The sequence below is a fragment of the Salmo trutta genome, chromosome 6, assembly GCF_901001165.1.
Source record: "Salmo trutta chromosome 6, fSalTru1.1, whole genome shotgun sequence".
In the NCBI taxonomy this organism is placed as follows: Eukaryota; Metazoa; Chordata; class Actinopteri; order Salmoniformes; family Salmonidae; genus Salmo; species Salmo trutta.
The window spans coordinates 20,922,197-20,947,495 of NC_042962.1; the positions used below are offsets into that span (position 1 = coordinate 20,922,197).

General features: G+C 44.0%; 1 protein-coding gene across 3 annotated transcripts in view; it reads left to right on the forward strand.

The window, feature by feature from the left end:
- The window catches only part of LOC115195636 (collagen alpha-1(XVIII) chain), an 81,967-nt gene that overhangs the window by 20,409 nt on the left and 36,259 nt on the right, over positions 1-25,299 (forward strand). For all 3 annotated transcript variants that reach the window (XM_029755710.1, XM_029755712.1, XM_029755711.1), the window contains exons 3-4: positions 20,446-20,993; positions 24,330-24,404. In XM_029755710.1, the coding sequence (XP_029611570.1) occupies positions 20,446-20,993; positions 24,330-24,404 (623 nt within the window). The remainder of the gene's footprint in view (positions 1-20,445; positions 20,994-24,329; positions 24,405-25,299) is intronic.

Sequence of the window (25,299 nt, forward strand, 5' to 3'; positions counted from 1 at the left end):
AGGATGCCACACCACCATACTTTTTGCAGTGCTACACCACCACACCCTTCTGGGTCACCTCCAGAACACTAGACTCTAACCAGGGTCCTCAGTTGTAAAAATTATTCCCCAGAAGGCTAGAGTGTACCTTCCCATGAGCCTCAGCTGAACAATGCTGTCGTTAGTCCATCACAGCAGAGTAAAGCTCCTAAACCTTTGATCGTCTCCAGTCCTCACACCAGACTTGAAACATACTTCCCTTTCCAAGGCCCACCAACCTGAGAGTGAAGGTTGATCCCAAATTGGCCCATGCTGCTGACTTAAACCGCACTGCAACCTTCCTTTAGCCATGCCCTTGAAAAATCCCCAAGTCAGCAGGCTTACTGTAACAGCTGAGTCAGACCTGGAAACCAAGTGAAGCCTGCTGTAGTTTTAATGGGAACACACAATGCAGGGGAAGTATACCTGGCAAAACGTGCTGTAAAATGCTCCGGATGGCAAAACCCTGTGTATGAAATAGCAATTTCCTCTCCCTCCACTCACAGTTCTTGAGATATCATCGGCTGTGAAATCGCTCCATTGTTGGTGTATTGAGCGTAACTTTGTGAAGTGGGCCGTCACGGTAGGAGTTCGAGTTTTGGGCATAGAGCGTATGTATTGACACAGTATAATGTGTGTATGGAGAGTATAATGTTGAACTCTTTTCAGCCAATCTGTTTTGAATGAGCACAATAACTGTGGGTTTTGGAAGCGGTGTCCGGGACCAAGGGTTTACCCTAACGTTAGCGGTTAGAGCAGAGACTTATGGGTCAGAGGAGCCACTTGGCAAGAATGGCAGGCGGTTGAAGGGATACTAGTCATCCCCTGCTGCTTTGTGGGTAACCATAAACAAACCTAGAATCCAGTGTCACATGTCTTGGAAGATCCTGTGGTCATGCGTTGGTTTTTGGTGATACAGAGGGAGAAGGAATGAGAGGAGGGGGTGCCTGGTGTCATGGCAATGAACAAATCCTACAGTACCACCCATTCAACTAATTGCGGGGAGAAATCCTGATTGTTTGTGACGATGGACATGTCTTGGGGAGCCCTTCTACATAGTGAAAGGCCCGTTTTAAAAGGCCCGTTTTAGCTGACAGGCCTTTTGTAGAGTGATGCATACCACTGTTAAATGGCCAGTCAATGAGCTGGACTAAAAGAAATAAGAAATAACTATTTATTGCCTAAGACTAGCTAGTCAGTTGAAATGACTGTAAGATGACCACACCTGTCTAAACAGAATTGTTTAGACAGTATTTTATGCAGGAAGTTTATTTTTCACAATAAACTGCGGTCGTGATCCTTGTTAAAGGGTTCACTTTAGTTTATAGTCAGACCTCATTCACACAAACAATGCACAAATATGCTTTGTTTGTTCTGAATGGATCTGCTTGTTGTTAACGTTTCTTAGCATTGAATTGTTCCCATGCCAACTGGATATTCTCAGATATTCTCTTTAACATCCTCAGGCAGTGGATCATCCTTTCTTCCCCCGCTTCTCTCCCATGGTCATGTATTCAATGGCTGGCCAACTGCTTTTAATTTCCCCAACACTCCCCTTCTCTCTGTTTGTTTTGACTTGTGTAAAGAAAAGTTCTGAAGGCTTCGGGGCCTTCTTTTGAATTTTCCCGTCAGAGGATGCAATCTATGTAGTCCACTACTTGGTGGGTAACAGTGGAGTGTGAAGGGGAAGTGGGAATGGGGGATTATTGCGGTCGAGTCCTTTTCGTTCGGTCTCGTAACGTCTCGCCAAGGTTTTAGCGAGGGGAGCGGGGTGATCTACCACGCTAGGTCAGTCATTCTCGCTTTTACGATGGGACATTTTGATGAAAGAGTAGAGGGTCCTCCACCATGAGGAGGATTGAAAAGAGGAGTGTGTGCCCTTTGAACTCTGGTGTGTTGGATGTTTACCTTCCCCGTCAAGGTGGACCTCATTCTAAACTTGAAAAGAGGGAGTGAGGGGGCAACAAAAGTAGAAATAGGCATGTAATGGTCAAAGGAGAGAAAAAGACAGGAGGCAAAGAAGCAAATTTACGAGAAAACCTGCATGTAAAATCCCAATTACTCATCCTTGGCACAGTTTACACCATTCGCCTCTTGCTAATTAACAAGAAATGTCTTAGAAGTTACTAGTTTATGCACTCAGTGGCCAATTTATTAGGTACACCCATCTAGTACCGGGTCGGACACCCCTGTAGCCATGAAGGGATGCACCTGGTCAGGAACAATGTTCAGATACGCTGTGGTGTACAACCGTTGCTCAATTGGCATCAAGGGATCTTACGGGTGTGCCAGGAAAACATTCCCCACACCATTACACCACCCCCACCAGCCTGTACCATTAACACCAGGCAGGAGATTGTGGCCCGACTGTTAGCTTGCGCTATTCTTGTCATTTTCGCCCACAGGACAGCCGCTGAATGGATGTATTTTGTTTGTCTCTCCATTCTCGGTAAACCCTAGACACTGTCGTGCGTGAAAGCCCAGGAGGCCAGATGTTTCTGAGATACTAGAACCAGCTCTTCTGGCACCGATGATCATACCATGCGCAAAGTTGATTAGGTCACTGGTTTTGCCCATTCTAACCTTCAATCGAACAGTAACTGAATGCCTCGATGCCTGTCTGCCTGCTTTATAGTGCAAGCCACGACTATAGGAACAAACCATTTACGTGAACGGGGTAGTGTACCAAATAACGCTCCCTACTTCAGTAGCAGGTTGTCAGTAATTCGAAGACCACTGACCATAAAGCTTCAATGGCGCTCCTCAGGTGTGAATGTATTTTTGTGGATCTATATTTCAGCGATTTGTGCCCAGTGGAAGAGTCCGAGTTCAGACGTTTATTGCTGTTTGGCATCAAAAAGCCGACAAAGTAAGTCCTGTGCCACCAGCCACTTGCTGTGTGGATTTATATGGTCTAACAGCTAACTGCTATCTCCTCTCTTATATAGGCCCTGGCAGCCAAAGAGGCCAAGTTCTCAATCTGGACAGTTTTAGAGCAGGTGAAGAGGGCTTGAGATGTAGCATTTGCCTCAGGGACCCATTACATGGACTGTGTTTGCGTAAATCTCATTTGGCACCTTGGCTGTTTTTGAGGCAGCTCTAGAAAACGGTTAGATGACTGAATGTAATGTAAATGTTGTGCGGTTTCACTGCAGGTAGATTGTATGTTTTAATGAAAAAAAACAGTAATACAAATTATACTTTATGAACTAGAAATTTGAATTAGAGTCAAAGAGAAACAAGCTTTATTGGTTGCATAAGTTTGTTTCCTTGTCCATAGTGGATTAATTAGTTCATTGATGACTACAGTTTGGCAGATAGGAGAGTTTACTCTGGGTCCTGTTTGTTATTGCCTCTAACGAGAACAATGAATCAAGCTTTCAGCTTCCTTGGACATCAACCTGAAACTGCTCTGTAGGCCAAGTACAGCAGATGCTGAAACCATGCAATTCAAATGTCTGAATATACAGCTGGTATGCAATGCTTTGGTAACATCATACTTTGGGTTTTTCCATTAGCATAGAAGGCAGGGTTAGTTCCCAGCGGGCAAAATAGGTTGAAATGATGTCATTACAACCAGTTTAACATTCATTAAGATGTTATTTCAACCAATTTTGCACGCTGGGCTAGACAGTGGTTCCCAAATGTGCTTTTGGAGTTGCCTTGTCGCCTACCAAGAAAACAAGCCCAGTGTTTCTAGCCAGGGCCCAGTCTCAAACTGGGACCCTAAAGGAATTAGTCACTTCTGCTACTCACTGGGTCCTGAGTTGACCCACCATTTGGGAAGCACTTTGTTAGAGGATTACTGTCTAATTTCTTGGTGGGGAAATGGAAGTTTAATGTTTCAGGAGGACTTGAACCTGAGTGTGTGACCTTGTTATGGGGGTTGAAGCGATGGTTGGAGTGTGTTGGATTTTCTCCTCAGTAGGAGAAGGGAAGTTTGAGTGTTGAAGGGAAGATTGAGTGTTGTCAAACAGCCACAATCAGTTGGCGCCATGGAAACAATGTGCTACACTGATTTAATAAATTGTGAGTGGACTGCAAGTGGCCCTCTTCAGACTTTATAGACTCCCACTGCAATGCAAAGCCAAGACAGATGGCATTGCTCTGGGCTTTAGAGCACATTACTCCAGCCCCCCTGAGATAGTTTTGATTTCTAAACCGGGATCTACAGAACTTCCAAAAATGATGTATATGGACACGGATAACCCAGTCAGCTTAGGCCAGAAATATTTTATTTTTTCCAGGAAACGGAAAATAAGAAAAAGGGGGGGGGTGCATGTTAGGGGATATTCCGACACAGAGGGGGCTTCGTTATGATGCTGGAGCGACCATTGCAGTGCACTCCAAAGAAAAGCCCCTTATGGATGACTCTCTAGTCTTCAAGGGGTCATGGTATACTGCAGACCTCCCTTTGCAAAGCACTCCATCAGTCATCATGGGGGGGGGGGGTTGGAGGCAAGCTGCCACAGAGTATAGCAATTTTAGCCGCACTACCATTTGCTCTGACACTTTGGTCAGAGAGGTGGCAGTACAGCTGGTCAAACAGAGAGGGAGACCTCTGAAGCAAGGTGTCGTTTACATGACGGCAGCCTCATGCCCCCTCCAGCCATACACTACTGCAGCCATGATCTACTCAAACCTACTACCACTGACCTAAGCACCAGCAAGGGAGGAGGCAAAAGCATATAGCTAGCTAAGCTTGAAAGAACACTCTATTTCTGATTGGCACTCATTCCTGGACCAATCATTTACTGGACTGTACTTTCATTTATTGTACTGTTCTACCCTGCTAGATTCTCAGCGAGCTGCTTTCAGTCTCTTTATACTCTCTTTGGTCCGTTAAGGATTTGTTGCATAGTTGAGGTTTCCATGAATAAACAGACTTTCAATGTCATACAGTATCACAACTAATACATTTTTGGTGCACATTCCATCCCAAACTGTTGAACATTGTTAAATCCCCCCCCAGACTTATTTTTGGTCTCTTGTCAGAGAATCCCACGCAGTTAACAGGTCTCCATGGATAGTATTTAAATAAGTTATACATGTAAAGGCATTTATTCCTATGTTCTTCATACACAATGCTTGAACTGTTCCTCCTGTTTTTTTATGCTGCCTACCGATGTAGGATCTTAATTTGATCACTCTTTTGTTGCTGAGAATTTTCCTGCTGTGGAGGAAATGCAAACTTGTAGTATATTTGAGTTTTAAAAAGGCTTCGTTGCCCTAACCAAAAAATGTATCAACCCCTACAAAAATGTCCATTAATTAATATTCACATAATAATTCACATTTCCTGTTGCTGCGGGGTAATTTTCCTGCTGTAGCAAACTAGCCAAATTAAGATCCTACAACTGTACACTGCATGTAGTTCTTAAATCAAGGTGAAAGTGCCTCTCGAGACCAAAATTAAAAATCAAGAAAAATACTGCAAATCTCCCCCCACACAAAAGAGATACTGTTCTCCCACTGACACTAACAAAATGGTGACCAATATCTAGATTAGAGATAAAGACATCTGGAAGGCGGAGACTAGTCGTGAGGGAGCGTTATTATAAAGAGCTCTTTGGCCCTTGGCTTTTTTGGCCCTTGACAATATGCCCAGACAAAGTTATCAGTAACCCCTTTCTTATAAATGTTTACTTATGTGGGTACGCCCTGTTGTGGAATGGGATTTTGGCCTGGATTTAACAAACTCACAGTGCCCCCTATTGGGCTTGGCAAAGCGTACTCTCTGCTTTCAGACAAATCACTTAAGAACATGTTTTGATTTCCTGTTAACTGCGTGGGCTTCTCTGTCAAAGAGACCAAAAAGAAGTCTGGGGGGATTTAACAATACTCAACAGTTTGGGATAGAAAGTGCACCAAAATGTATTAGTTGTGGTACTGTATGATATTGAAAGTCTGTCTATTCATGGAAACCTCAACTATGGAACAAATGCAACAAATGGAGCAAAGAGAGTTGTGAATGTCTTGAGGTCATACGGATTTGCTCTTTATTGAGGAGAAAAGCTCATTTTCACAAATGGTTATACTCTTGTCCTACCACTTCTCCATGCTAAGTGTTGTCATTGGGATGTTGTTATAGCTCTGTAACAGGGTCTGCTGAAAATAGAGGCACACATCCTTTAACCCCTCGAGAAACACAGCCGTGCATCGTAAATCACACACGCACACACACACACACGCACACGCACACACACACACGCGCACGCACACGCACACGCACACGCACACGCACACACACACACACACACACACCAGACTGGGAGCCTGGTGTACTGTCAACAGGCTCTCTCAATAAGGCGCACACACATCACACTCACACCCTGGCCCAGCTCCTGGCTGCTCCTGGCTCCTGGATGCTCCTGGCCCACACACATGCTGTAAAGAATTGGCTCTGCTAACTCTGCTAGGCTGCGTTTACACAGGAAGCCCAATTCTGATATTTTGCCTAATTATTGGCAAAAAGTCTGATCTGATTGGTCAAAAGACCAATTAGTGAGGACATTTTTGTGGGGAATTGGACTGCCTGTGTAAACACAGCCCTAGACTTTCAGACTCTTCTTGTGTCTTGACTGGCTGGCTGGCTGGATGTTATCTCCTAGTTAGTCTCAGTCTGGCCAAACTCTTGGATCCACCATACACAGCGGGTGTGGTAAGAGACTGTCTCCTTGTGGTCTGACAGCCTTTGTGTCTCTGGACTCTAGCATCTCAACACCATGGTAATTATGATTGAAATAGAATAATTTAGCTAGGGTTGCCAGATTACTGAGGCCAGTGCATTGCAGAACTCACTTTTCCCGGGTTGCCAGATTACCGGACATTACAGCATATCCCCTCGCAAAGGTTCACGGATCGTTCGTTGATCTCAGCATCTTTGTGGTGCGGTAATCAGCGTTCAGAACCAAAATGTCTGACTCGCTATGTAGCCTCAGTAGACCTCACAGCGGTTAGTCATAACGTTCAGAGTACAGGCACCATCTTGTTTCTATAACAAACCACCTACTGTACAGACAGTCAGTCTGGACTCTGTAGTCAGAGACTGTAGCTACTGTAGACTGAATGACCTCAGCTAGCCTAGCGCCGTTAGATAGATTCTCCTGACTCAGGTAAAAAAAAGGGCTGCTGACGTTCAAGATGAAGTCTGTCTGGGATGAGGGAGAAGAGTGAAGCCGAACCGCAGATGGTCGGGCCAAGTCGACCACTGGACCGTGGTAATGAGCGTGGTCAAACGCAGATGTTCATTAAAAAAAGTTCTCGACCCTGTCTGTCTGCGCGCTGTTTAATGTGCTCCCCTGTGCGGCAACAGCTCCTGCATTCATAATATAGGTTCCATACAGTCAGCTGAGGTTTACATCTCATGTCTTCATTTGCACTCCTATCCAAGTACAACACACTCAGCGGAATGGGGTTGATTAGGTTACCCATATGCAGTAGGAAAGGGTTCAATTGAGACTGTACACTAGGTGGTAGAGCTGTTAAATATATTGCTTTTTCACAATCATTGCCAATGGTAGAGAGCCGTGTCTTAAGTATGTGGGGTCTGTGTTCCTGAAATGTTCAGTGTGTGTGTGTGTGTGTGTGTGTGTGTGTGTGTGTGTGTGTGTGTGTGTGTGTGTGTGTGTGTGTGTGTGTGTGTGTGTGTGTGTGTGTGTGTGTGGACATGTTTAACTATTCTTGTGGGGACTTCTCAAACAAAAAGTTGACCAACTGGGGACATTTTGTTAATCCCCACAAGGTCAATTGCTGTTTCTAAGGGGTTCAGGGTTAAGATTAGAATGAGTGTTATGGTTAGAATTACGTTAAGGGTTAGGGTTAGGAGCTAGGGTTAGGAGCTAGGGTTAGGTTTAGGGTTAAGGTTCGGTTTTTGGGTTAAGGCTAGGGTTAAGGTTAAGGTTAGGGTAAGAGTGCCGGTTAGGGTTAGAGTTAGGGTTAGGGAAAATAGGATTTTGAATGGGATTGAATTGTGTGTCCCCATAAGGTTAGCTGTACAAAACTGTGTGTGTGTGTGTGCACGTGTGTGTGTGTGTGTGCGTGCGTATGTGTGTGTGTGCTCGTGCAATACCATGATTGTGTATGTGTGTATGAAAAGGCATGGGAGATGAGACCACCAGGCAGCTAATGATATTCTACGTAACTGGATATTTAAAACCACTGTGTTCCCTAAGAATCCCCTACTTTATGTGAAACTGTAACCCTAAAGACTAAAGTTCCTCTCTCTGCGCTGACTGTGCTATCGGAGCTGAGCACACCTGACCTGGGGATTCCAAACAGGATCAACTTTCTTGTCCTCACTTTGGTAGCTGCATGTAAATGTTACAGTTGGAGTAGGCATGTATGTGCATCTTAACATTTAACATCTTCATCTCCCCTGAGCGTGGACTTGACCCTGCCCTTTCTGTTTCCTGTCCAGCCGGGTCATGAGTCACAGTAACACATGGCAACGCTACAGTGGACGGCAATGCTACTGTGGAAACTCCCTGAAATTATCTTTTGTGTTCCCAACTTAATTTCCCTCCAATTACCTTAATGCACTTTGTGTTTTCCACCGGAAAATACTGTTATTGTTTTGTATCTGAACTGCACTTGAGAACACAATGTGAAGGGCCTTTCCCCCCTTTAACACAGATCAGGGGTTAATTGAGGACGTTAGGTATAAAATGTGGCTATTAAGAGTTGGCTTTGAGGCCACACAAAGGGCCTGAGCACTGCCAACACAGTAATGCTGTGGTGTCATGGAAGCTGTGATGCTAATGAAATCAAGCAGATGGGGCATGGAGATGGAGATGGCATGCTACTCCCTGGTCTGCCAAGCTGCTTTTTTCTGTCTTTCACTCCATTTCTCTCTGCCTTTCTCTCTTTCTCTCCCCTCTGATTGCGGTCAAGCTTGAATCACTACGAATTTTGCCGCCAACCGTGCCAAATAGATAAAGATATTTTAACTTGTATTTTGTTTCCAACCATTGGGGAATTAATGATATTTGATATTTAATGCACTTGCACAAAACCCACAATGATAAATATTGGGCTTCAGAGTGAAAACAGACTTTGACTACTCTTGAGTAATGGAGTAATACCCATATTTCTGTCATGTCAATTCATTCCAAATGTCATGATGTAACTCATTTAACAAATTGTTTTTTGGAGTTTGTTTCTCAAGGGCTCTAGTTGGGCTTCTGGCAACGTCTTGGCTGGCTCGTAAAGACATTAACAAAGAAAACAGTGCCCATGTTAAAACCTGATGGAAAAATGACTCTGTTAATAACCGACCCAGAGGGCTCGGCGATACCACGCCTGCATGGCATGAAAACAGATTGTTCTGCCAATTCTCACATAAAAACTTAATGGGGAGGTTTAACATGCTTTTACATATATATCACAAACAATTTTGGGCAAAATCATGATGAAAGTGGCCATTATAGGCCCTTTTTAGACCTATACAGGCCTCCTGTAAGACCCTATGATCCAGAACCATACATGATACATACAATATCTTCATGTCATTATACTCTTATAATGTTTCTATAATATATAGTCTATATTCTGAAATACAATTTCAACATGAAAAATATTATAATTCATATTTCAAAAGTACCCTTTTTTTATTTAGCTTATTTTTAGACATATTGTTTGGAACGAACTACTCTTCAAACATATCACATTTCCGGAGTGGGCTCTACTTTTGAAGAAATTATACATTTTATACATAGAAATTGACATTATAGGTCATTAACCAATCACAGCCCTCCTGTAGGATTGCACATTCATCAAATTACCAGCAGAGGGAGGTCCCTTTGAATCCATTTTCCCATTCACTGCGTTGGTGGCACTCATACAATTTATCATGGCAAAAATAAAAGCAGAGAGCCCACTCTGGAAATGTGATGTACTTGAATGGTATATTGTTTAATACAAGATGTCTAAAACTTAACAGAATCAAAAAGGGTACTTTAGAGATATTAATATTAGTCATTTTTATGTCAAATAAATGTATGTGTAAAAATTGATTTCAGAATGCAGAGATACTCCATATTTTAGAGCAAACTGGAGTATAATGACACCCAGATGTTGTCTGTGTCATGTACAGTTCACAGATCATAGTGTCTTACAGGAGGCATGTACAGGTCTAAAAAGGACCTAAAAGGGCCACTTTTCATAATGGAAAAAAATGGTTTGTGCTACAAATATAAAAGTATGTCAAATATACTTCCTTCCAATTAAGTTTCTATGTGAGAATTGCCAGAACAATCTGAGATACAAAAAATATTTAGCTGGCATGGAATCGCCCAGGGAAGTATTTTGTAGCCATTTGGTTATTTTCATACCAATTGAACTTTAATGCCTGTAAAAATAACATTTTACATATAAATCTGCTTCTCCACTGTCCCAGTGCAGTGTTATTAGACCAAGGAGTGCTCGTACTGAGTTTATGGTAGAAAAAAAGTCCCCCTCTTCTTGAGGTATGGCTGAAGTAAGCCACATGTATGGTGTCAAATATGAAGGCCATGGGAGTGATAACAAATTCTAGGTTCTTCACCATTTTGTCAGCTCAGCTTGCTGTTTGCATTGTAACATTGTTGTAAAGCTGATGTTTACTTGAGAGTGCCATCAAAATACTAAAATACTATGGAGTGATATTAATGCCAACAGAATTCAATAATGTTGACTATACCATTGCATAGTAGTGTGACAATTGAGGCATTCTTGCAGCTGATTGGACAGAGTAGGTCATCAAAATCATTCCTTGGCGTTCAGGGGTCTCTAGGAAACAACTACCGTGCTCCCCAGAGTACAGTTCTAAGTCCCATTTTCGTTTTTTGAACATGACCCACTTAACCATCGCTGGTGGGATTAAAATTCTTGAGGTTACCCTCCCTGGCCTCACACACTAGGACTTGGTACGTCTGCTTCCCACAGCAACTACCGTGCTTATGTTTTGAAACACGTTATTTACTTGGTGAGACCTTTGACAGCTATTTAAATCCGGGAGGAAAAGTTCATAATGGATGAAATGTCAATTTCTCAGTCGGTTCCTCCCTCTCTATCTCCTTCCGCTGTAACACTCACTGTAGCACTCACTGTAGCACTCACTGTAAGATCTAGCTATCAACTAGTTTCTAAGTCAACCACAACAGATTTGACTGTTCTGAAATGACTAGGGTTGCAAAATTCCGTCAACTTTTCCAAAATGTCATGGTTTTTCAGAAATCGGGGTTGAGGATTTCTGGTTTTCCTGCTTATTACCTCGTAACTCCAGAAGTCTTCCAACCAGGATTTCTGAAAAAAATCGATAAATGTTGGGAAAGTTACTGGAATTGTCATCTCGATGGGACCACATGATGGAGTTGGAAGGCTGTTTTTACAGCTGTTCATTGGCTGATCTCTAGCTCTCTATCTGTGTTTACACAGGCAGCCCAATTCTGATCTTTTACCAAATCATTGGCCGAAGACCAATTAGTCGATGAAGATCAGAATTATGTGTGTGTGTGTGTGTGCGACTCAGTGCACCTAATGGCAGAGCTATCTCAAATCCAAGCCATCTATCTCATCCTGTGACAGTGGTAGAATGCAGTTGCTCGGCGTCGAAGCCCTTATAAACGTTCCCCATTCATTCCCACTTAAGTGGTGAAAGCCTTTGATCAAGGCTAGGGTGCTAGGAGCTTTGCTGGGCACTAGGCTAATGCCTGTGTTGACTCACCTCTAAGCCTGCCGCTAACAGACAGGCCTTTGTGCTTACAGGAGGCCATTGCTCACCTGACCGCGTGTCCTCTCTCAGCTGAATACACAACGCTAACGTTTACCTAGCCAGCTAGCTCCTTTTTCCTGTTTTTCAAACCATGCGTGGCAAACATCACCCCCTAAACCGGGCTGTCACTCAAAACGAAGGACGCTGAAGGCAATGGCGACAAGCTTTTTGATCTTGTGAATGACTTCTAAGTAAATTACGCTCTTTTCAATGTGAACACAAAACAAGTCCCGTCACAGACCGAGGCTAACTTCGTTAAAGCGTGACATAATTCCTAGGAAGAAGCATTACTGTAACATTTGGTGTAGCCTAATCCCAGTGCCACAGAGGATACAGTACAATTAGGTTTAGACTGAGTGGCTTTGTTGAATTCTAGCCTTTGTGACCAATGACAGCATTGTGGTACCACAGATACGTGTGTGTGTCTGTGTGTTGTGTGTTTTGTGAAGTGATTTGAGTTATTCCATTGGTATCCTTTTTATTTCAATTAATTACTGTAGGTTTACTCATCACTGTAGGTTTAGGCATCACAGATTCCATCTGGCCCTACCTATAATCCTACCAAGAATCTCATATCAGACTGGGATTAAATGGATAGTGTGAGATTTTCATTGATACCAATTGTATGTCTCTGTGTGCAGTTTGAAGGAAGTGAAAGGGAGTTTTGTGAGCCATTGCTAACTAGACTTCCAGTCATTGCACTGACGCTAGTTAACAACTTCCTTCAAACTGCTCTCAGAGACAAATGGTATCCAATAGTTCACCTGACTCTGGGTAAGTAGAAAAGGGCTAAATTGCCAAAATATCACACTATCCCTTTAAAGTTTGATTAAAAATGGCCGTCTCCCTCTCCCTCCACCTGGCAGTCCATTCCAGGCTTAATGAAGGCACATGGTAGCGTAATCACTGTAAACCCCTGGACTGCTCCAGCTCCACTTAACCTGTCCAGAGCCTGTCTCTCACCACTGCCGTATTACCCCTCGACTCCTCCGTCTGCTGGGCCTCTCTCTGTCTGTAGTCTTCCCCCTATGCAGCAAGTGTCTGTGGATGGTGTCAGCTAGGGCTGCAATGATATAAACATACGTGTACAAAAGCACACACTCAACACAAGTCCAGCTACAAGTAAATGTGCACACATATTTGCACGCATGCACAAACCTACACACACACACACCACCACACACACACAAAGGTGCTTTAGAGATATTCATTCCTTTGTGAATTCTTTCCATTCTGTACTTGGCACTCCACTATTGAAGAGAGATAGCAGGAAAGCAGCTAGCTATATATATCTGACTCCTGAAGGGCCAGAGGTCCTCGTCCATTGACCTTAACTCATCTACTCTAGACTCTGTGCATTAGAAAGGCATTAAATGTGCCCTATGTGCCTGATCCTACACTCTCAGAAAAAAAGATGCTATCTAGAACCTTAAAGGGTTCTTTGGCTGTCCCCATAGGAGAACCCTTTGAAGAATCCTTGTTGGTTCCAGGTAGAACCCTTATGGATCCAAGTAGGAACCATTTTGGGTTTGTCACGCTCATTCGTAGAGAAGGACCAAGGCGCAGCGTGAGTAGTGTTCCACATCTTTATTTAAAAAGTGAAACTTAGCAAAAATACAAAAAAACAATAAACGAAACGTGACTAAAGATGTGCTAAATGCACTAACTCAAAATAATATCCCACAAACACAGGTGGGAAAAACAACCACTTAAATATGATCCCCAATTAGAGACAACGATGACCAGCTGCCTCCAATTGGGAATCATACAACAACCCCAACATAGAAAAAAGAAACTAGAACACAACATAGAAATAAATAAGCTAGATAAACCCCCCCAAGTCACGCCCTGACCTACTCTACCATAGAAAATAAGAGCTCTCTATGGTCAGGACGTGACAGGGTTCCATGTATGACCCTCAGTTAAAAGGGTTCTACATGGAACCCAAAATGGTATTACCTGGAACCAAAAAGGGTTCTCCTATGCGAACAGCCCGAGAAGCCTTCTGGAACCCTTTTTTCTAAGGATGTAACTAGAGCTCTGTTCACGTAACTGAAACGTTCACACACATCTTCCATAGACATCATTTGCATGATGTGATTGTGAAAGAGTGAGTTATGCAAGATGAATTCAGTAGTCTTATAACCATGACAAATGACTTTTTCTCTCTCTGTCTATTGTAAAAATGTAGTTCATTTTTGTGGCGAATGTTTGTTGATAGCTGCTAATTACTGTGTACTACTGTGTCTTCAAAACGACCTTAAATGTTTTCACATCATTCAACACAGTGAATCTCTACTCCTCACAGATACTTTTTAAAGACCATGGCTGTTTGTTTCATTTCACACACAGGTTTCATTCACCTCCATGTAAGGCTTGACACCAATAGTCTGAGGAGTTCTCTAAAGCACTAGCATATCTAAGACCATGGGGCATTTTAAATAATGCCCTTTTGAGGCCTGAACTAAATCAGTCCCAGGAGAAAGGCTTCAGACTTTGAAACAGTCTAGTAGTCTAGTATTAAAGTGGTTATTGTTTTGCATTCCTTTATTTGCTAGCTACAGCCCGTTGGGTGAACAAATGTTGTGGTTAGCTTCCTCTGTGGCCAGCTTGTAACTCTCATTTCCATGTCCAGAGGAGAGACGCACAGAGGGGCTGGAGTTGGGTTTAGAGGGACAAAAGGGAGAACACTTTGACGATGACACACACATGCACGCACACACACACACATAAACACATACACACACACACAAACACACACACACTCCCTCCAAGCCATTGCATTGTCAGCAATTTAACAGTTTGTGAGCTGTCTTTAGTCTGAAGGTGTGAGGGTTGAAGTCAGGTTAAAGGATCATGTTGTATCTGTACACACCAGTGTTTTACAGTATCATGCTACATTCCCCGTCAGAATGTTTCTGTCAGAAGTCCTCCAGTGATTGTTTGATATAGAAAGGGGCCTGTGGTTTCCTGTAGACCTGTCCAAAGTAAACCTCATAATACTACTGTAATGGGATTAGTGGTTGGAGTTTTGACTGACTGGGAAACCTGGCTCAACAGGAGAAGGTTAAGTTACTGAAACACACACACGCGCAGGCGGGCAGGCATGCACGCACACAAACACACACACACACACACACACTGACTTAGAATACCTAATGACGAGCTGCAGACCATACTATTTACCAAGAGATGTTCATCTATATATTTAATTGCTGTCTATTTACCACCACAAAGTGATGCTGGCTCTAAGACCGCACTCAACGAGCTGTATAGGGCCATAAGCAAACAAAAATCCGTTTTACCTTATTTTTACCAGCATGTCACCTGTGCAGCTAGAGGTGACAAAGCTCTTGATCACCTTTACTCCACACTCAGAAACGCATACAAGCTCTCCCTCACCCTCCCTTTGGCAAATCCGACCACCAATCTATCCTCCTGATTCCTGCTTACAAGCAAAATCTCAAACAGGAAGTACCAGTGACACACTCAATACGGATGTGGTTCAATAAAGCGGATGCTAAACTACAGGACTCTTTCGCTAGCACAGACTGGAATATGTTCCAGGATTCATCCGATAACATTGAGGAGCATACCACATCAGTCACTGGCTTCATTAATAAGTGCATCGACAACTTTGTCATCCCCACAGAGAACATACGTACATATCCCAATCAGAAACCATGGATTACAGGCAACATCTGCAATGAGCTAAAGGCTAGAACTGCCGTTTTCAAGGAGCGGGACACTAATCTGGACGTTTAAAAGAAATCCTGCTATGACCTCCGATGAGTCAGCAAACAGGCAAAGTGTCAATACAGGATCTAATCCTACTATGCCGGCTCTGACGCTCGTCGGATGTGGCAGGGCTTGCAAACTATCACAGATAACAAAGGGAACCCCAGCCACGAGCTTCCCAGTGACGCGAGCCTGCCAGATGAGCTTTATGCCTTATATTCTCCCTTCGAGGCAAGCAACACTGAACCATGCATGAGAGCTCCAGCTGTTCTGGACAACTGCGTGATCTCACTCTTCGTAGCCAATGTGACTAAGACCTTTAAACAAGTTAACATTCACAAGGCCGTGGGGCCAGATGGATTACCAGGACGTGTACTCAGAGCATGCACTGATTAGCTGCCAAGTGTCTTTACTGGCATTTTCAACCTCTCCTTGACCCTGTCTATAATACCTACATGTTTCAAGCAGACCACCATAGTTCCTGTGCCCAAGAACGCCAAGATAACCTGTCTAAATTACTATCGCGCTGCTTAGCACTGTAGCCATGAAATGCGTTGAATGGATGGTCAGGGCTCACATCAACACCATCATCCCAGACACCCTGGACCCACTCCAATTCGCATACCTCCCCAACAGATCCACAGATGATATTTCTCCCACACTGCCCTCTCCCACCCGGAAAAGAGGAACACCTACGTAAGAATGTTGTTCATTGACTACAGCCCAGCTTTCCACACCATAGAGCCCTCCAAGCTCATCACTAAGCTCAGGACCCTGGGACTGAAGACCTCCCTCTGCAACTGGATTCTGGACTTCCTGACGGGCAGCATCCAGGTGGTAAGGGTAGGCAACAACACATCCGCCATGCTGACCCTCAACATGGGGGACGGAGTCATAAAAACTAATTTTTCAACAATTCCACAAATTTCTTGTTAACAAACTATAGTTTTGGCAAGTCGGTTTGGACATATACTTTGTGCATGACACAAGTAATTTTTCCAACAATTGTTTACAGATTATTTCACTTATAATTCACTGATTATTTCACTTACATAATAGTGTTATGTGTTATTCACGATTATTTCACTTACAATTCCAGTGGGTCAGAAGTTTACATACGCTTAGTTGACTGTGCCTTTAACCAGCTTCGAAAATTCCAGAAAATGATGTCATGGCTTTAGAAGCTTCTGATAATTGACAGGCTAATTGACATCATTTGAGTCAATTGGAGGTGTACCTGTGGATGTATTTCAAGGCCTACCTTCAAACTCAGTGCCTCTTTGCTTGACATCATGGGAAAATCAAAAGAAATTAGCCAAGACCTCAGAAAATAAATTGTAGACCTCCACAAACAAGTCTAGATCATCCTGGGGAGCAATTTACAGATTGGTCACAAATGGGTCTTCCAAATGGACAATGACCCCAAGCATACTTCCAAAGTTGTGGCAAAATGGCTTAAGGACAACAAAGTCAAGGTATTGGACTGGCCATCACAAAGCCCTGACCTCAATCCTATAGAAAATTTGTGGGCAGAACAGAAAAAGCATGTGTGAGCAAGGAGGCCTACAAAGTTACACCAAGACTCAGTTACACCAGCTCTGTCAGGAGGATGGGCCAAATTCACCCAACTTATTGTGGGAAGCTTGTGGAAGGCTACCCGAAATGTTTGACCCAAGTTAAACAATTTAAAGGCAATGCTACCAAATACTAATTGAGTGTATGTTAACTTCTGACCCACTGGGAATGTGATGAAAGAAATCAAATCTGAAATAAATCATTCTCTCTACTATTATTCTAACATTTCACATTCTTAAAATAAAGTGGTGATCCTAACTGACCTAAGACAGTTCTTACTAGGATTACATTTCAGGAATTGTGAAAAACTGAGTTTAAATGTATTTGGCTAAGGTGTATGTAATCTTCCGACTTCAACTGTACATATCTACCTCTATCACTCCACTATCCCTGCACATTGTAAATATGGTACTGCAACTGACTGACCCTGTATATAGTATGCTTATTTACTTTCTTGTTTTTCGTATTTGTATTTATTGTGTGTTTTTGTTCTACATTAAGTTATTTTTTGTATTACATTGCTATTGATTACTGCATTGTTCGGTTTAGAGCTTGCAAGAAAGGCATTTCCTTGTACTTGTGCACGTGACATTAACATTTGAAACTTGAAAGAACAACATCTCCCTCAACGTCAGCAAGACAAAGGAGCTGATCGTGGACCACAGGAAACGAAGGGCCAAGCAGGCTCCCATCCACATCGACAAGGCTGTAGTGGAGCGGGTTGAGAGCTTGAAGTTACTCTGTGTCCACATCACTAAGGAATTAACATGGTCCACACACACACCAACACAGTCGTGAAGAAGGCACGACAATGCCTCTTCCACCTCCAGGATGCTGAAAGGATTTGGTATGGGCCCTCAAATCCTCAAAAAGTTATGCCGCTGTACCATTGACAGCATTTTCACTGGTTGTATCACCGCTTGCTATGGCAACTGCTTAGCATCCGACCACAAGTCGCTACAGAGGGTAGTGTATAAGGCCCAGTACACCGCAAGGCCGAGCTCCATGCCACCGAGGACCTCTATACCAGGCGGTGACAGAGGAAGGCCCTACAAATTCTCAAAGACTCCAGCCACCCAAGTCATAGACTGTTCTCTCTGGTACCGCACAGCAAGCGGTACCGATGCACCAATCTGGAAACAACAGGACCCTGAACAGCTTCTGCCTCCAAGCAATAATACTTCTAAATAGTTAACCAAATAGCTACCCAGACTATCTGAATTGACCCTTCGCACTTCACAAACTCTGCTGCTACTGCTTATTATCTATCCTGTTGCCTAGTCACTTTACTTCTTCCTATATGTACATATCTATCTCAATTACCTCATACCCCTGCACATCAACTCAGTACTGGTACCCTGTATTTTATCAGCCAAGTTATTGTTGCTCATTCTGTGTTTATTCCTTGTGTTACTATCTTTCAATTATTTTTCTATTTTTCTCTCTGCATTGTCGGGATTAAGCATTTCACTGTCTGTCTACACCTATTGTTTACGAAGCGTGTGACAAATACAGTTTGATTTGATTTGACACACTGATAAAGCATGATCTGGCTCGGGATTGAATGTGTTTTAAATAGTGCTTAATCCACACTGTCTCCTCAAAAGCTCACATAGAAGATGCTGTACAAAGCACATTTCCCTCAGAGTCTGAGGTTGCTCCCTTACCAAATTTAATTGGGCGCAATATTATCATTTATTTGAATTGCATAACCTAAGCAAGGCGAATTAGCTGTTATGTGCACTGAATGACATTGTGCGGAGACTGTATAACTGGGCTATACTGTATGTGCAGATGGTAACAGTCTAGTCCCTGCCAAAATAACTCAGTGCTCTGAGTCCAGGACACATTACACACTCCTCAAAATGCAATGACCCACTTAGGAAATTACCCCCGAGAGAGATTCCTAAGGAACGATGGATGACCACTTGGATAGAAAACAGTCATGGATAAACACACACACGCAGAACACACACACACACACTCACACACGCACACACGCACACACGATGCCATGCACCCATATGGCTAATAAGCAACATGTGCATGCGAAGCTAGCAGCCAAAACTTCCGTTACGCAATGCCCAAAAACTGCTTCCAAACACCCTCTAGCTAACGAACCAGGGGGGTTTGGAGTGTTAATTAATTGGTCATTCATTCTAGTGGTCTTTATTCTGGCGCTGTGGTTATATTACCCTACAATTACTTATAGCGCTTCTATCATGGTATTGCCCAGTAGATTGAGACATACTGTATGCACACTGAAATGATTAATCTGTGACTTGAAGTGAATCTGAGGTACTTGCTACTTTGATGGTGATGTCTTAGTCCAGGTGATGTTTGTCCCATCGATGCCAGGTGTCTATCACTCCGCCAATGATGATGTCACACCTGGTTCCGTACAGTAAGTTGGTCTTGCGTCATGGGAACCTGCATCTGCCAAAGAGTGCTGTGTGATTTCTCCAGCTGCTCCCCCATCTGTTGTTATGTCACTGGGTGGGCGAGGACTATTTGGAATTTTGGCCTCTCTTCCATGACACCAGTAAAACATGCACTCAGACCAAGGGTTAAGGTTTACTAGGGACACTGGCTTGAAGAAGCCTGAGAGGTGACGGCCATTAAGGACTGCGTGAAAGCATGCCTATCTGTCTGTGTCTCTCTATGGGGAGCTAGCGCTAGCCTAACACTGTGGGTTAGCCTAGCGATATGGGTTATTCTAGCGCTGTGGGTTAGCCTAGCAGTGTGGGCTAGCCTATTGGTGCGGGTTAGCCTAGCAGTGTGGGCTAGCCTAGCGGTGCTAAGCCCATTTTACAGAAGCAGCCTGGACCCGGTGTGTGTATTAGTCTACACTAATGCCTTCCAGATGAACATGCCTTATCCTGCTATACAGTCTCACAAAACGGATGATTGTTCTATGGGTTCTCCCTCCTAACGAGGACCATGTGTGGTGGGGAGTGTGTGTGAGTGTATAGAGATGCATGTGGAGAGGGACTGGGATGGAAGGAGTGAAGTATGGTAATGCTTCCAAGTTCTCATCCTCTTGGCAAATCAGGTGAAACTGTGGCAGATTTCAGATCCACTGAAGCGGAAAGTAATGGTTGGAAATAAAAGCACAAGACCGATCACCTTCACAATGCAGAAAGAGAGATGAGGGGACAGGGTTAGTCAGTGCAGTGCAGCACAGTTTGCGGACCAATTTGTCATCGGTATTAATATTCAGAATCATGAATTCATTGTGAATATACACATAATTAACTCATCAGGTCTTTATATGAATGAATGTGCTATCCTATCCATGTACTATGTCATATTCCTGTTCTATTCATGTGATTTAATACAGTATTTGATTGTGTGTGTTTCAGAGAGGGGCTCCCAGGGCCAGATAGACCTGACCGAGCTGATCGGCGTTCCTCTCCCCCCATCGGTCTCCTTCATCACAGGGTTCGAGGGCTACCCGGCCTACAGCTTCGGGCCCGACGCCAACGTGGGCCGCCTCACCAAGTCCTTCATCCCCGACCCCTTCTACCGCGACTTTGCCATGACCGTCACCGCCAAGCCCACCACGCAGCGCGGTGGGGTCCTCTTCGCAATCACTGATGCCTACCAGCGGGTGGTGCACCTGGGGGTGGCGTTGAGCCCCGTGGAGGATGGGTCTCAGCGGGTGCTCCTTTACTACACCGACCCGGGGGATGGGAGCACCAAGGAGGCGGCCAGCTTCAAGCTGGGTGACCTGACGGGGAGGTGGGCCCGCTTCACGCTGACGGTGCAGGGGTCGGAGGTGCGCCTCTACATGGACTGTGAGGAGTACCACCGCGTGGCCTTCCAGAGGAGCCCGGAGCCCCTCACCTTTGAGGCCAGCTCGGGCATCTTCGTGGGCAACGCCGGTGGCACAGGGCTGGACAGGTTTGTGGTAAGTTGACGTGTGGGGTTTTGTTTTTGTGTCTGAGTGGAGGTGTTGGGGGGGTTCCTTTACATTGGTTAGGCCTATAGTGTGTTTGTGTTTAGTGTCCTCTGCTTGGTTTTCATGCGCCTGCGCATGGTTGCTGTTTGGCTGTTGGGCAATGCAAGCCAAGGCCTCAACCCTTCCAGAATGAAATCAGATCTCGCTCTGATTCAAATGTTCGATTCCATAATGATTTTCCTCAGCACTACAATGATTAAATTGAGCCTGTGCCCCAAACCCAATAGTAATGAGACCCAAAACGGAGTGTTCAGAAGTGGTCATCGGGGCTTGCCACAGGCTGGCAGCATGGCTCGCCTCCATAGGCTTTGAATGACTTCACGGTCGATTGCCTGGGAAAGAGACAGTAGGGTGAGTCAATGTGGAGAACTTGACTAAGAGCTGGGCTCACCACTTCTGCTGACATCATGGTCAGCCATTTTGATTTTAAGGCATGAAAAACATGACTGTAAACCCTGATGCAACATAATGGCAATAGCAGAGGATAGAATGACCTATACATCTTCGTAAGATATACAATACATGCTATAGATTAGCATGCGAATGCTTGTGGAATGAACATATCGTGCCACAAACCAGTGTTCACTTAGCCGGAGAGTGTTTACTTAACTCTGAATTTGTTTTAAGATGTTTAGATGAAGAGTAAATGGACATTGCTTAACTAGTTTTCAGTCAGACTGCGTATGTGTGACTCGAACCCGGCTCTTCTACGAGCCACAAGACTGTGTTATCCCACTGACCTAAATCCTAGGCATTACGATGCAGTTTATTTCACCCTTAGATATAAAATAACCAATCTGATGCTACGTCCACTCCACCGTACCACTACTTAATGTTGTACTAACCTAAACGGAATGGATGAACTAATAAATCATTGCCTGCTTCAGTTTTAAAGTGCACCAAAAAGCTATTTTCAAGCAGCTATTTTCCTCTCGTTAAAGTTTAATTGGAGCAATGGGTTGGTAGATTCCGAGAAATACAGTTAACGTAGGGGAGAGGAGCAGGAAACTCTCTCTCTTCCAACCTGCTTGTTTCAACCTGCACCAGCCTATCTCTTCTCACTTAGCACCCGGGAACAGGCTTCTTGCTGATCAGAGCCTATCAAAATATAAATCACTCTGTGTTCATTGCTCATCTTCCATTAGTCCTCTCTCTTTCTCTTGCTCTGCCAAGAGCGTGCGTGCGCATGAGTGTGTGTGTGTGCGTGAGTGTGCGTGTGCGCGTGCACGTGCGTGTGCGGGCTTGAAAGCCGGGCAGGCAGTGGTTTGGGACCAGTGGTCTTCAGTAACATTCAGTTCTGATAGTGACTTCCATGTTTCTTTTATTTCTAAATATATTTAAGCGTTAGCTATCTGCTGTCTTTGCAACGGTTACTTGGTTCCAACAGACATGGTTGTTTATGCAATGTGGTGGTTTGTGCTGCGAGGAAAACCCTCGTCTCGCTGGGTGCCAGTCGGTGTCTGCTGTAGCCAGCTTGTTGTTACCCTGCCAAACAGTGTGCAGAAAAGTTTAGTCAGTCTAGCCAATGCTCCTCAGATTACAGGCAGGCCGTGTGATAACGTTACTGATCCAGTAAGGTCTGAGGAAGAGAGAGGTACACCACTCCCCCCTCCTCCCCGTCTGCAGCCAAGAGACAATCCAGCTCGGCTGAGACATGGCTCCCTGTGCCAATGGCCACATCCCCATCCTCAGAAATCTAAGCTCTCTACTCACTCCCCTCCGCCACAGGGCTGCATACTCTTACCATACTAAGCGTACCCTCTAGCTGAGGGTAGCTGCTTCTAGCTGCTTTTATCTGTGCCTTCTTTCCTTTACTGTAAATGTCTCTTTTCTAAAAGAATGTGTATTTACAAGTTGCATTTTATTGTTCAGCTTTGACTGCTATATTTGTGTTTACTTGATCGTGTCAAATCTGTTTACTTCTATTCTTCTGCTGTTGATGCTTATTTTTGTGTTTATGTCTGCGTCCTGTTAGATTAGTAACATATAGCCAATAGTGGACATGGATCAAAACAACACTATTGGGGGGGGGGGGGGGGGGGGCGATGCTCTGCAGATGACCCGGTGCTGCTTCCAGCCTCTCGTACAGTATGTACTGTTTGTGTGTGTGTGGCGTCTGAGGAGTCGGGATTAACATAAATGGCAAAAAGGAAGAATATCCGATTCACATTGGACAGTATAGTTAAATTCTATTACTTTGTCTTTCCTCAGTTACGTCATCGTAGGGGTGAAAAGCAACATCGGTAGTCTACCATAGCATTCCAGCAATATTACGGATCAGGGGTGGGATTCGGCCCTTAGAGCAGCTTTTTGTTTAAAGTCTCGCCCGTCAGGCACTGGTATCACACACAGCGAGCAACGCACACAAACACATACAATCACATGCGATCACACAGCCGCTGATCAGAATGGGTCAGCAGCACCCCCTGTAGTTCACAGCTTCAGTGTTTAGCTGGGTTTCCCAAACTGGGTCCTCGGGACCCCAGGGGGTGCACTTTTTGATTCTGCCCTAGCACTACACAGCTGATTCAAAAAAATCTACGAATCATCAGCTGAACGCGATTGATGGTAGTGTTTCCTATTTGGAAGGTTCACTGATCGCAATGTGTTTAATTCAAGTTTAATTCAACAAAATGCTTGATTGTGCTGTACCGCACTCTTCTCACGTCCTTTTTCTATTCAAACATTAAGATTGATCTCAGAAAAGCTCATGAAACTTTGAAGGAATCAGCGCTCGCTGTTGCATGACACATTTGTTGTTTATCTGCAAACTCTGTTTACAGCATCAACAGATGGACTTGATTTGGTTGACCCAGATTGATCCTGCCTCTCTTCTCCCTCCCCTCCTCTCCTCTTTTCTCCCCCTCTCCCCTCCACTTGTTTCCTAGAAGATTTGTTGGATTAAAAACAGGTGTTTGTCCTCTGGATAGAACCCATAAATAGATTTACCATGCCTTTGTCCATCTGCAACACTCCTGTTATTCATTGCTAGTGTGGGATCTATGTTCTGTTCGAGTTACAGCAGTTTAAAGGTTGCTTGTCTTGAACAGTTATTGTCAGTAAGACTAGAGGCACCTGTTCGCCATACTTGAAATGCTGATTTCTATTTCAGTAAAAGGTTGTGGAATGGTATTACTGATGGAGAGTGAGAGTGGTCATTCACTTGGTGTGTGTGTGTGTTATTGTGACTTACCGTCTCTCTCTCTGTCTCTCTCTCTCTCTCTCTCTCTCTCTCTCTCTCTCTCTCTCTCTCTCTCTCTCTCTCTCTCTCTCTCTCCCCCCCAGGGTTCTATTCAGCAGCTGGTTCTGAAGGGGGACCCCACAGCTCCAGATGACCAGTGTGAGGAGGACGACCCCTATGTGAGTGTGTCCCCTCAATCCCAATACCTTTAAGGACAATTCCACCCCAAAACTATCTTTTGGTATTTGGTTAGTCCATTTACTATTTGCATTGCCCCCCCAACCCCAACCCCCCTCCCCCTTTACACCACCGCTACTCTCTGTTGTTGTCTATGCATAGTCACTTTAATAACTCTACCTACATGTACATACTACCTCAACTAACTGGTGCCCCCGAGCATTGACTCTGTATCGGTACCCCCCTGTATATAGTCTCACTATTGTTATTTTACTGCTGCTCTTTAATTACTTGTTACTTTTATCTCTTATTCTTATCCATATTTTTTGGAAACTGCATTGTTGGTTAGGAGCTTGTAAGTAAGCATTTCACGTTAAAGTCTACACCTGTTGTATTCGGTGACTAATGTGACTAATAACATTTGATTTGATTTGATATAGTCCCAAAAATGTTTTGCATGTCAGCAATCAAGTTTTCAAGATATGTAACTTTCCAAATACAGATGGTATTTCCGCCATACAACTATCACCTATGAAATATTTTCAAATGAATCATCATAAAGGAAAGAATGCAATGAGAGGCTATTTAAGGCTGTTGGAGCAGTATTTGTGGTTAACACCAGAGACAGTGGTAAAGTACTGTACAGGGGCTTGCCTAGCTGCAAGGTTCACTGATATCGTCAAAGCTTGAGGTAGAAGTTACCTCCAACAGGTGTGCTTGGATCTAAAACTATTATGAAAATGTTAAATCTGACCTTGAATCAGCGCTAATGAGCTGAACTACTACCTTCTCCATCAAACCTGAGAAAGGCTCATGATGAATGGGCTCATCACCCCCTCTTGTGGTTGTGAGAGAGCATCACAGGACTGTGTGATCGGTCTGGTCTGCAGCCTGCAG